The sequence below is a fragment of the Colletes gigas genome, unplaced genomic scaffold (assembly GCF_013123115.1).
Source record: "Colletes gigas isolate AHSC1104 unplaced genomic scaffold, ASM1312311v1 Colletes_gigas_Sc00029, whole genome shotgun sequence".
Taxonomy (NCBI): domain Eukaryota; kingdom Metazoa; phylum Arthropoda; class Insecta; order Hymenoptera; family Colletidae; genus Colletes; species Colletes gigas.
The window spans coordinates 2,065,245-2,079,026 of NW_025106658.1; the positions used below are offsets into that span (position 1 = coordinate 2,065,245).

General features: G+C 34.9%; 3 protein-coding genes across 3 annotated transcripts; 2 read left to right on the forward strand and 1 right to left on the reverse strand.

Annotated features, from left to right (window-relative positions):
- Positions 1-278: 278 nt before the first annotated feature.
- LOC122401876 (NADH dehydrogenase [ubiquinone] 1 beta subcomplex subunit 9) lies at positions 279-1,609 on the reverse strand. The gene is made up of 3 exons (XM_043404294.1): positions 1,546-1,609; positions 1,035-1,278; positions 279-648 (listed from the first exon to the last, which is right to left on the reverse strand). The coding sequence occupies exons 2-3, from the start codon at positions 1,142-1,144 to the stop codon at positions 321-323; spliced, it is 438 nt and encodes a 145-aa protein (XP_043260229.1). The 5' UTR covers positions 1,145-1,278; positions 1,546-1,609; the 3' UTR covers positions 279-320.
- Positions 1,199-3,989, forward strand: LOC122401862. Its single transcript, XM_043404279.1, has 5 exons — positions 1,199-1,269; positions 2,244-2,538; positions 2,884-3,019; positions 3,103-3,553; positions 3,635-3,989. The coding sequence occupies exons 2-5, from the start codon at positions 2,370-2,372 to the stop codon at positions 3,905-3,907; spliced, it is 1,029 nt and encodes a 342-aa protein (XP_043260214.1). The 5' UTR covers positions 1,199-1,269; positions 2,244-2,369; the 3' UTR covers positions 3,908-3,989.
- Positions 3,990-7,136: 3,147 nt separating this feature from the next.
- Positions 7,137-12,568, forward strand: LOC122401860 (zinc finger protein 2 homolog). Its single transcript, XM_043404276.1, has 6 exons — positions 7,137-7,361; positions 9,045-9,186; positions 9,482-9,637; positions 11,383-11,643; positions 12,063-12,232; positions 12,356-12,568. Exons 1-6 carry the CDS (start codon positions 7,137-7,139, stop codon positions 12,566-12,568), a joined length of 1,167 nt encoding a protein of 388 aa, XP_043260211.1.
- Positions 12,569-13,782: the final 1,214 nt, after the last annotated feature.

Sequence of the window (13,782 nt, forward strand, 5' to 3'; positions counted from 1 at the left end):
AATTATAGGTATATTAACTCTGTTAACTGTGATGATAATTATCCACTGTTAATGTCGCCAGCATAATCAAATGAAATTTTATCATTAATTTCTTCCATATTTATGTACGACGCCGATCGCTAACTTACTTCCCGATGCGACTATATGTATACATAGTGTAATTTTTAGATTAAACGCTGATTCTAAGATAGGATCTAATCAAGTAACACTATCTTGTTGATAAAAAAATATTAGGTAATATACAAAATGAATAATTATTTTTAAATAAGTGTATTTACATAAATAGTACATTTAACTATTATAACTATAAAGATACGTGTCTATTTTTTTTCAGTCGGTTCTTTAGAAGTTTCAGGAAACATTTTATAATAAAGCTCCTCGTATTCCTTTTTGAGCTCCTCTCTTTGGGCAAAATATTTTGGATACATAGCCTTTTCCATGGGAGTCCATTCATCAAGTACATAGTCAGGTATAAAGGATTCACGATTATAAGCTATCCCATCTACAGAATCTGTAAATTTCTTTGGCTGCCAATGTTGTGCCTGAAACAGTTCTTCTTCGCCGTCTACTAAAAGTTGTTTTGCGACACGCGCATCAGGTATACGTCGGTTTTCTTCAAAACGTTGCCTCATTAGAACTGCATGGTACCTTAAACAAAACACAATATTTAAATAAGCATTCCATTTAAACAAGGTCATAAAGACTTCTACATTTTGCTTTGACAGATATACATAGTGATTATATAATAAAAACTTTGATGCAAGATCCAAGCATACCATCAGGTGAACCTATTAGAGCACTTTTTGATATAAAATGGATGACAATAATGCTTAAGGGCTAAAGAGATGTCATTAATATTTTAGAAAAATATTGGAATTAAACAAATTTTTTTTGTTCAATTAGAAATAATGAAAAAATAATGATAGACATGATACCTATGTAAAAGATTTTTTAAAATTCTATTAATCTTTATCTAAAGCACATGATAAAATATTAAAAATTAACAGTGTCTGACTGTCAAAGTATATACATACCTGAAATCTGTTCTTTTGGGATGCCAGTCTTCTACACATCGCAAAACACGTTTATAAAAACTGCATACTTTTCTGCTGTGAGTAATGAATGGTGATGGTAACTGCGCCATCCTTTTTTTTAGTTATAATATAAGCTTTTCACAAAATACTGCTTTCCTCTGAGAGCCAATTATCCAACCTATGGTTCCCCAGATTCGTCCTAATATTCTCGCATGCGTATCGAGAATGGCATCAGGTATGTGCCCTGAAAGATTACAAAATGGGTTTCGTATAAACAATTAGTTGTAGATAATTATTTAATAAAGTATAAAATGGAGAACTTTTCCTTGAGATACGTTAATAACTGTATTTAGAAAGAAGTAAATAAATTCGATTTACCAATGTTATTTCTTACGTTATCTTTTTCCACAATTTAGTTCTGAAACTTTTCTTTTTATTTGAATTATAAAAAATTGATTATTTAAAAGAATATTTACAATATTATCTTTATAAATTTTATTTTCATACGCACCTGCACGAAATAAGATCAATTCTGATAACATTGAACTATTCGAACTCTATACAACGGCCATAAACTATGTAGATCAAATATAAGCTACCTAGACTAGACTTCGGATTCGTAGATATTATAAACAATCATAAGTCTCTGCAAAATTATTTTAATCTACAAATTGCTTTTTATACAAACGTTTCGCGCCAAAAAAACTGTACAAGTACTCGCTAATTAAATAATTAGAGATATTAAATAAATTCGATTTTAAACAGAAAGAACTTCCGGTTAAAAACACGACGGAAGTGTGGTCGGTCGCAAAGAATGGCGATTGTCATTTGATTTACAGCCCTCTATTTTTCAGCATACTTAACGACCAATTCTTAACGCGCGACAAGAACTTTCCTCAACAATTAAGGAAACCTTTCATAATATCATTGTGTAATGAATTTAAGCTTTATGGTCCGTTTCGAGCTACACAATTGACATTAGAATTCGCATTAAGTAAGGAATCCAACCTTCAATTTTGTTCACAACCAAGGCAAGGAATCTTTTAACATTTTTACAGGCAAATGTAACCGATTTCAAACAGAGATTTACATATGTCAGAACGTTTGAACAAATCTATTCGTTCGTTCTCTGATAAACGTTAGTGTTAAACGAAATCATTAATTTCATTTTATTTAATGATTTAATTCGACATTTCCTCTTAATCACAGATTAAACGTCCAACTCTTTTCCAACGGTTACAAATCACGCTCGATTCACAAATCAGAAGTGTAGGATCGGGTTTTCAATATTGACTACTGTAGTTCGTTTCCTTCGAACGATTTTCAACGGACGAAATGGTACCGACGATGCCGCCTGATTCGCATAAAATTTCACTGAAGATCATCGACGCGATAAAACAGCACCCAGTTTTATATAGTGCCGAAGTGAAGGGTTCGTCGATCAAACTTCAGGAATTCCGGCAGAAGGTCTGGAAGAGGATTTCCGATGAACTTGGTCTCGATTGTATGAACTCATTCTCTTCTTCTTTCAAGTTCTAAAAAATAATTTTATATGTTTTTTTACTAGAACGTCATTTTTCTTTACCAATGAAACATTTACTGATTCTGTCGTCAGTCGATTCAAATTTAAACGTTTTATTTACTTTTTAATAATGTTGGATATGTTTAAACAAAATTTGAGTTTCATAGAAATAATAAATAATAAATAAATATCGTATTTATTTTTATTTTTAACTTTTATTTCATGGTTCCTATTTTATCATGTTTAATAATTGAAATTATTAATCCTCTTTTCCATCTCTTTTACCTTCATCATTTTGATACTATTTAATTATAAATTATTTTTCAGCTACATGGGTGAGATTAAGATGGAAGAACTTAAGGGATACCTATTGTCGCATACTTAAATACAAAAATAAAACAGAGAAAGGAGTTCGTAGAAAAAAATGGATTTTTGAGGATCATCTTAGTTTCTTAAAATTTCCGTAAGAATGTTATGTTACTTCTTTTCATTTTAATGTATGCAACAGTATTATGTTTATAATCAATTTGAAAACTGTTCAATTAGGTATGAATCTGACTATCAGCCACAAAGTATAGAATTAACAGAAGAATACATTCAAGATATAAATGCTGGTGGAATCAGTTCTGAGGGTCTATTGGAACAGTTAGAAGATCGCAATGATGAAGATTATAGCGAATACCTAGAAGTTCTGGAAGAAACAACTGCAGATCCGGTTTTAGATTGTGATTCCATTGAATTGAACGATAATGAAGACAGTACATTGAAAAATAGAGAGATAGAAAATACAATACAGCATGATATCGATATATACACGCAACAAATTCAATCAAAATATAGAAAAATAAGGCCAAAGAAAATGAAAGTTGAACCACTAGAGCCTACAAGTTATAGTATTATAAAAACGTTACCTTTTAAGAGAAGAACCGTTGAAACGCCGGTTTTTGTTAATACACCACCTGCAAACAGTAATACTAAAAATGTTTCTAAGATAGAAGTAAGTTTAATCACGATTAACCATGCATCTAATTTCTTTCCGTTATTTTAACTTATTAATAATGCATTTTTGAATACACAGAACAATTACGACCAGGTTTATTTGGCACCTGAAGGAAAAAGTAGCATAGAACTATTTTTTGATAGTATGGCACAAACTGTTAAACGACTGCCTTCAAAAGCACAAGCCGACATTAAAATGAATATCTGTAAAATCGTAACAGAAGCGGAGCTCAGATATTCCGGGCATAATACGCCACAAAGTACTCAACAATTTATCGCGCCACCGGGGATGATTCCTAAATTAGTTTTGATACCGTGCAATATGATCGATAAACAGAACAATAAAGGTTGACATTGTTTAATGATCTTGTTCAAGAAATGAATCTTGAAACGTGTTACAAAAATTAGTCTGATTAAGGGATTGTAAGAATTAAGGGGCGGTGTCGACGATTGAAAGAAGGAACGTGTTCCATTGAAGACAATTTTTCTATTTAGCGTCTGGTTTCATAGTTTTGTAACGTAAACTGGTAAATCGATTATGTACATAAGTATTGTCATTAAATTTTTAATTACTGTTATATATAAATATACTTATTTTAATAGAATTATATGTTTTAAAATGTGCATTCATACCCAGCATTCATACCCATTAATATAACGGATTTCAATAGAAACAGGTACTAAATGAATATTCGTAAATCTAGTGTTAATTATGTTTTTTCTAACAGCGGATATTCATATTTAGGAAAACCTTATTCGCGATAATATAACCATATTTAGGATTAACACTTAAAGTTGAAGATTGGAATTCTATTTAGTCAAATAACAGGAAACAGGAAGTGACAATTTAGTTGCATTTGTATTCGCCTTTTCTAACATCAGTGACGCATTGTGGCGACTTTGTGTACTGCAAAATACGTTACTTTTTTTGTTAAAGATAAAGAACTTCCTGTTTGAACCGAGTACCTTCCGACATGTAACCGTATATGCATGTGTTAATAATGAATGATAATAAACGTGGAAGGTGCATTATAGGAAGAAAATAATATAAATACCCAAGCATACGGGATCCTCTGTCGAAGATAGCAACAGGTTATAGGCCCAGTCTGCGTTGATCGAAAAGATGCAAATCGATAAAAATCGCGTCGTTGGGGCTGCACAGTAAGGACACATTATCGTTACGTTTATTGAGAACACAAAAAGATTAAGAAAAAAGAAAAAAAACGTCAAAGTAAGTACCAGTGCAATACTGACAGGAAGTAAAAATTCAAATTAAAATAATTCTATGAGCCGTGAGATCATACTGCATGATCAATGGAAGGAAAGTAAGGAAACCAGTGGTAGTATCACCAGATTAAATTCAAATCATCATTGTGATGCATTTGAACGAGAAAATTATTATACATATTATTATAATATAGTATATTTAATATAACGTTTACCACAGAAATGTGGAAGCAAGTCATTTTAGAAGGGCATAACTCCACCAAAGTTTAGTACTTCTATTACGAAATAATTTTCATCGTTTCGAGCGCGAGCCCTCTGGTGGCTGCGAAAGACACTACTGAAATACGTTTTCGACATTCCCCTGATTCCCAAATCGTTCTTTTCTTTAAGGAAACTGTCGAACGAACGGAAGAAGTGAAAATCGGTTAGAGACGAATCAGGGAAACACGGAGGATGTAATTAAAAGTACTTAGCCGGTGTAATTTTTCTACTGTTTTGTATTGTTTGTATACTGTACTATTTTCTACTTTTTAGTTGACCATATTCGATTCATGATTGTATGATTCTGGTGTAATACTAATACTCGACGAATTAATTTCGAGACCAAACGGCATGACCTATTTTGGTTAAATGTAAAGTGTAAATATTTGGTTTATAAACGGGTCATTGTCCGAAATAAACACGTAAACAAGTTACTTCTTTCTGAAATGAATATTTACCGTCGACGTTTGTGTGTTTATCGTTATAAACGGAGGAGGGCAGCGCGTTTAAGTACGAAATACCTCGACGAAGTAATATTTAACGAGGAATCGCTGTAAGTAGATTTTTCGAGCCCAAAAGGAAATAATCGGACGATTTCAGATTTCACGATTTAGCGTTCCATTATAACAAATGAGCAGAGGAGATTTTCAGGTGATGGGGAGAGGCGGACGGCTGTAGAAGAGGAGAAGAGAAAAAGAACTGAAAAGAAATGGCACCGCTCGACGAAGTAAAGCGATAGAAGAGGAGGAAGAAGAGGAGGAGAGACAGGGAGGACGAAGCGAGAGCGTAAAGTATGGAATCGCGGAGGCAGCCTAGGCTGGTTGGCAGATCGGCGGTACAGGCCTGAGGAAACGCGACGAAAGAAAGAAATAAGATAGTTCAGGAGGCTGTTACGTAGAAGAAATGGCGCGGAGAAGAGGAGCGGCGAATAAAAGGATATGGTAGGGCCCCTGGAAGTGGGAAAATGGTAGGGACTAGAAGAAGACGGGACGGAATGGAAGAGAAACGGGAAGGAAAAAGAAAGGGCACAGGGAGCGACAGGTGCCCAATCGCCCACGTGGGTTCTCTCTTTACGGTGCTGTAGAGATGGTAGAAGGGTGAAGAAGACGACGAGGACGACGAGCCGGCTTCCTTGTGCTCGTGAAGTAGCCGATACTCGTTCTATACGCCAAGTGCACTCGCCACGGGAACATAGTGGGGCAAGGAGATCCATTGGCGTACGCTGCTTACTTTTTCATTGCCGGTGATGATTCGCTTTATGTCCAGTTACCTCGTTCGAAACTTATTCGAGGAAAAGAACGGTGTGAAATGTAATTATGTTAAATTTTTCGTACAGAGGGGAACGAGATTATGGTGGTTTTCGGTACGCCGGAGGACATTTTTAAAACCGAGTCGTCGATATGGACTACGCCATTGAAAAAGTCTGCAGCGGGCCATGTACTGTGAGTGGGAAAAGAGGTAAAGAAGGGGAAGGGCTACCCATTCGGTAGCAAATGCTGGTAACCCGTCGCAAGGTCAAGATCAGTCGGTTAATCCTATCCAGTCAGCCGAGGCCCTTGCACCTTGGAGGACGAACGACCCTCACGCACGGAACTGAAATTTCACTTTGCGATCATATAGTATAGTTTAAATTTATTGGCATTTTTTCGCAATCACCGCGATCGTCCGCTCTCCCCCCCGCGTGTATCGATATTGCCGTAACGATCGATCGCAAACGAAAAGTTTTCAAGTGCATCCTACTACGGGTTCCGATTGTATATATTTATTTTTATTTATTTTCAATCGCAGTGCTTCATCGGTTTCGTGATGATTCTCAACTGATCGATCCATCGACCGTATCAATTTGTCGCGAGGCGAAAGACAATTGTCGGTGTGAATATTTATCCTTTTTAAATTATTGTTTAAAGTACCTTTGTTGTGTGATTCGCGAAACACTGTTGCGAGATTAATAATCGGTCTAAATGGAAACTAAACGGGAACGCGTTTGATATCGATGTATAATTCGTGTGCTCTTTAAAAAAGAAAAAAGTGTTTAAAGTGGGGACGACCGTAGCTGTGACTTTTCCAAAATATCCCGCTACGGGGCCTTTGTTATGGAAACCTGCGTTCTGATACCTAAAGAATTTTCATTGGTTCTTGCTAGCGATCGGTCCACCTATAAGGGTCTTTTCAAGAATGAATCAGGAAGCCTAGTTACGGACGTCAGAATATCCGTTTGGTCGAATGTACTTATTCCATCAGGGACGTTGATTTATCCCTTTCAGGGATCCATTCGATTCGACAAGATCGACCTTTATTCTCTTCTCGATGACAATGATGTAAGTAATCTCTCCATCGTAGACATTCAAAAAAACATTCTAGCATTAAATGTTCAACTACGTTTCTTTTCCTTCGCTACGTCCTACAGCCAGGGACACATGTTTCTCTGTGTTTTATTAGGATAACTGTTGAGAATGTAAAATTAAAGAAATCAGCTATATTACTAAGGATTACACTGGTAAACAAGATTAATATTAACGTTGTACTTATATTAAATAACGTTACATGCAAAACAGTATATTTATAAACTGAACAGTTATTAAAAATTTTCGATTCAAATCGAAATAATAAAATTTCATTTGAACAGAATTCTTGAGGACAAAATAAGACGAAAATGAAGAATACTAATTTGTTGATAGAGGCTTTGTTAAAAAGTTATTAACATTCAAAGTTCAGGTCGTAATGAATTTTTTTCTAGAAAGTGGGTAGGATTTAGGGGGTAGGTATATTCACCAAAAATTATTGTAATTGACCCCCGCAACTAAAAATAATTTTTCCAAAACGATTTGAAATTTTTTTTTCCGCCGAGAAAATCAACATTCCAGAATTTTTTTCTCGAAAGTGCGTAGGATTTCGGGGGTATGTGTATTCACCAAAAATGGTTGTATTTGACCCTAGAATCTAGAAATAATTTTTCCAGAACGATTCGAAATTTTTTAATTTTGTCGAAAAATTGCATAACTTCTCGAATTTTTTTCTGGGAAGTGGGTAGGATTTCGGTGGTAAGTCTATTCATAAAAAATGATTGTAATTAACTGTTCTAGCATAAAATATTTTTTTTAGAACGATTTGAAATTTTTTAATTTTGTCGAAAAATTGTATACCTTCTCGAATTTTTTTCTGGGAAGTGGGTAGGATTTCGAGGGTATATCTATTCACCAAAAATGATTGTTATTGACTCCTGTAACCAAAAATATTTTTTTTAGAATGATTTGAAATTTTTTAATTTCGCCGAAAAATTTGATCTCATTTTCGAATTTTTTTCTCGAAAACGCGTAGAAATTCGGGTGTATGTCTATTCACCAAAAATGATTGTAATTGACTCCTGTAACCAAAAATATTTTTTTTAGAATGATTTGAAATTTTTTAATTTCGCCGAAAAATTTGACCTCCTTCTCGAATTTTTTTCTCGAAAACGCGTAGGATTTCAGTGGTATGTCTATTCACCGAAAATGATTGCAATGAACCCTTCTAGCTAAAAATAATTTTTTCAGAATGATTTGAAATTTTTTAATAACTCTTTAACGAAGCCTCAGTCAAGAATTTGTTATTTTTGATTTTCGTCTTATTTGGGCCTCTAGAATCTCCCATTAAAATTTTTGGCCGCACACCCTGTACAGAAAGACCCTTTTCGTGTCACTGTTATCCCCATTCCTACTTGACTGGACGCACGCGTGTGAGTTAGGTGGCAAAAGTAGCTTACAAGAGGGGACTAAAAACTATGTGGCCCACGGGCCCACCGGTCGCTTTATAGTAACGTGATACTTCGGCTCAGATCGGAAAAAGTCGGACGAGATTCGCTATGCTATGCTACTAATTGAGTCCGCGATTCAAACGAATTTTTTACGCGTTTTATTTCCAATATTTTCCTCGTAAAATAAGAATAATATTAAACTAGACATAGTGTTATACAAGGTAACAGCAGCGATCTCATATTTTTCCGTAACTGCAATGAATTTCAGATCCGACGCGAGTATGGCTGCTACGATGAGGTTTTCTTTACAAATTATAGCCTTAATAAACGTCAATGCAATTGGATAAGATTTCTCCGGATAGTTCAGTCTTACGATGAGCAAGTAAACTTAATTGGTACCAAAATAAAAGGTAAGTTAGCGAACAAGTTAGACGAAGTTGTTACAATGTTCATGTAGAATCGTATTAAAGTCACTATTTGCCCTAACATTAATAATATAAACTTGTAACATCATAAATTACTCTTATCGAAGCAATGAAATTAAGAAATACCTACAATGGCGGTGCTCTGACTATTTTTCTTACTATTTTTTAAAGCTTGATATTATAATAAACCCATGTTAATTGAGAAATTAATTAAAGAAACGTGATTCGATTTTGTTCCAGTTAAAATTTATACAATTTTTCTTTCTGTTATTTTATTCAGGGGATCCAATTTTTGAAGTGATAAAAGATGTCCAACCCGACACAGAATTAGTAGCCTGGTTCCTCCCGACGGTAGAACAAGATTTCGTGTTTATATCGCACAATATGTGTTCGAGGTCGGCTATATACAGATGCACGATCGATTCCATTTTAGATGGTGAGTCATTTAAAATTTCTTTAAATAATAAATACGAGGATCAGTAACGATAAATACTGAAACAATTGTTACACATGCGTAGAATTTGTATAATTTATTTACATGTGTGTGTGCATATCCCAATATATTGCTCCATCAACTGCTTTTGAAAAATGTAGTTTCGAGAAAAACAGCTTTAAAGTCCAGTTGTTATAACTTCGTCAGTTCTTCAAATTTCAATTTAATATTAGATATATTTTCGAGACTACATGCTAAAAGAAGATTCAAAGAAAATTCGACTTTTTAAATCCCACAAGGTAGAAAAGCTCCTCAATAAGGGACCACGAAAATGGTTTATAGTAACGGTGTAATGTAATTACCAAAAATGTGGGATTTGATTGTACAATGTTATTAGAAACTGTAGACGATTGTAAACTCGTTTAGCGAGAGAAACTGAAGATTTGCACGGTTCTTTGGTGATCGAAACCTTTCCCGAGTACAATCGCATTAATCGGCACAATCACAGGGCAATCTGAAAAAAGGGGAAAAAAGCGTTTGCTAAGAAATCTGAAATGCAGATATGTGTCGGTATTTTTGTCGGCTAGATCAGAAGATGCTTGTTCGTTTGCTGGCGATTCAAATGCGTAGACCCCACGCTTAAGAAGAGATAAAGGACAGTACAATGCCAGCGAACCTTCAATTCCGAACAGAAAGGCCAGGGAAGATAAGGACAGGAGAAACGATGTGGAATGAAGGGGTTGGGCGGTTCGGGGGAAGGGGAGGGGGAAGCGGTTGCCGTAGTGGATAGGGATATTTACGAAAAGGAGTGGCCTGGATGGTAGTGATGGATTTATCGATATAGCTAACGACGTATCATCAATGATTTAATAATATAAAAGCAAATATTATATCAACAAAATATCCATAAGCGATATATCTATATTGTTGATCTCTAGTCAAAGGAATGAGTGACTTCCTAAAAAAAAGAATATCAAAACCTGCATGGTCCCTGAATGAGAACTGATGTAAAAACCTTCAATGTAAATTAATATATTTCTTTATAACAGTTATTCAGAATAAAAATTCTGGATCTGAGCTAGACAGTATTGTTTCATTTCTCATTCTCCAGGAGGTCCATTCGATGCAAGCCTTTCAGGGTTCTCTTATGCTAGGTGTATACTACAAATAGCTTCCCCTTGCGACTGTTCTAATATTTATGATCAATGGTGTATGTGCGTGTATCCTCGTTACCGAACAGAGTCATGGTTGGTCCCGTCCAATGCAGTCGTCGGTATCTTTTGTATGCGATCTGTTGCAAGTAATTCAGTCAATGTCTGCCTTACCGATCGTCGGTAGATTTCCCAAAAGCTCCGCCCACCTTTGTCCGGCGACGAATGAACGCTCGGGTAACGTTGAAAGCCGTCCTGATTGGTTAGTCGCTACATCATTCTTGCGTTTAAACAAAGGAATATCAGCAAATCTATGCATAATTTTAATTAGAACACTTTCGAGGGAGTAAATTAAGGGGGTGCTATATTCTTTGCAAAGAAAACTATGAAACTTTCTGTTCACTTTTTCATTCACCTTTCGAGAACGCTCTATTTAATATAGAATAATAAAAATTGTAAAAGTTATTTAATAATACGTCGTGGCTGGCAGAAAAAACTGGTCCGGATGGCTGACCCGATAGCGATCGTTCTACTTATCAGCATCTACTTATTAGCAATCTTATTAGTAATCTACTTATTAGTAATTTTAATTTTAAGAATCTCCGCTAGACTTATCCATGGCATTGCTCTCTCATCATACGCCATCCACTATCTCGCGTCAGTATTACGATATTGACGAATACGAGTCGACGTCCGAGGAGTCTTCTTCGTCCACGCTGTCCTTGACGGGGGACCATTTGGAGTGCAGCATTTTAACGACGATTAAAAGGGGCGAGAGGGTTCTGTTACCGTGCGAAGTATGTGGGAAATCTTTTGATCGACCTTCCCTTCTAAAACGTCACATGAGAACGCATACAGGTACGCAATATATCTATCCAACTTATAAACTGATAATGGTCCAATTTTCAAACGACCATAACTCCTACAATAGTGAACGTATTTCATTGAAATTTATTTACGAAGTGGAGCTCATGGGTACCTACAAAAAAGTATTAAACAACATTTCTGTAGAGTGTCGAACAAATTTATTAAAAATTGAAAACAAGTTTTTAAGAAAACCCGGACAGGGGTGGACAATTCAAAAAGTTCAAATCATTCTGAAAAAATTATTTTTGCTCGCGGGGATCAATTGCAATCATTTTTGGTGAATAGACATACCCCCGAAATGCCGCTCATTTTCGAGAAAAAAATTCTTTACTTGGAAATATCATGTGTGGCGAGAAATGCGTGCAATATAAATTGATAATGGTTAAATAGCTTTGATGTTAAAATTGAAGGGGAGAAACCACATGTTTGTATGGTGTGCAACAAGGGATTTTCGACGTCGAGTTCGTTGAACACGCATAAACGGATTCACAGTGGCGAGAAGCCTCATCAGTGCCTTGTCTGCGGTAAGAAGTTCACGGCCTCCTCCAACCTCTATTATCATCGCATGACGCATATCAAGGTTAGTACTGAACAAGTCATTGCTTCGTAGAAAAATCGAATGAACGATGAGAATGATTATTTTCTAATTATTCCCTCGAAAAAAGATGTTTACGAAGATGTGCAAATTGATTGTATGTCGCAGGAAAAACCACATAAGTGTTCCCAATGCTCGAAATCGTTTCCAACGCCCGGAGACCTTAAGAGTCACATGTATGTACATAACGGACTGTGGCCATTTAGGTGCCATATTTGTAGCCGCGGTTTCAGTAAACCGACCAATCTCAAAAACCACATGCTGCTCCATCTTGGCAGATGTTCCAACAAGAAGATCGTCAAATCTATTTCTGACTATTAATCGATTCAAATGAGTCCTCGATGTATTAGAATATCTATCGAGATAATCAAATTTACCTATTACACACATGTATATATGCGATGTTAGCTAAAATTATTCCTCTAAATAATTATTTATCAAAATTATCTTTTCTAAAGTAGAAGTGCCCCGCCATCTTATTTATATTGCCGCTCATTGAAACGCAATTAACGCGAAGGTAAGGAAATAATATTAATAATTATTTTGATACCTGCTTGAAACAATCGTCTTTCACATGTACATTGTTATTACATCACTATTAGAACAAGCATTGATAATTTATATATTTTCGATCCCTTGTTTTAAATGCTCAATTAATTGTTTTGCTCATGATTGCTCGTGTTATTTTTATAATATTTTATTATTACTCGTTAAATTTTATTTAAGTATGTTAATGTTTACAGAAACTTGTATCGATTGTTTAACGGATCAACAATTGTTTCTTTTGATACAACGAAACGAGAAGTATCGAGGAATAATTTTAGATGCATTACTGTATATTTCCGGTATACTTGTATTTAATTGTGTCGATTTAAACGATGAGAGTTAAATTAATTTCGCGAACTTGCATTGTTTAGTCCCTCGTTCTTCGTCTCGATGAAAAGAAGTAACTGCATTTTCATTTAGTTTTGACAAAGTCTGTTTTGTCAATTATAACAAGAGCACATGTACTTCTTTAATAAAATCATATAATTATTACTAGTCTCTTTATTATTTAAGACTTTACCAACCGGTAAACGTCGACCGATAAAACAGTCGATTAATAGGCTATCGGTCGGTAAAGTGTTAAGACTGTGATACAGCGAATCGATCATCGAAGTAAAATTATATGAAGTATAATTAACAACGCAAACATTTTTGCTCCGTTTGCAGTAGCTTTGCAAAATAAGAATATTAATTTTCCGATTCTTTTTTCTGGTTTAGGTATTGAGACGAACATAGGAATGAGATTTCTGTAATTCGATAGTGGAAGGATAGCGCAAAGAAGTTTATAACTCGAAAGGGAACAAAATAGAGATTATTATTATTCTTCAATATTTTTCAGATGTCTCAAATTTAAAGGAGAATTTACATACGATACATATATGTGTATAAATATATTTCAATAATCATCCGCTACTTAAGTTTATACTACTACTAGATTTATTTAAATCATTTGTTAGTCGACAAATATATAATCGTTTTATAGAACAAGA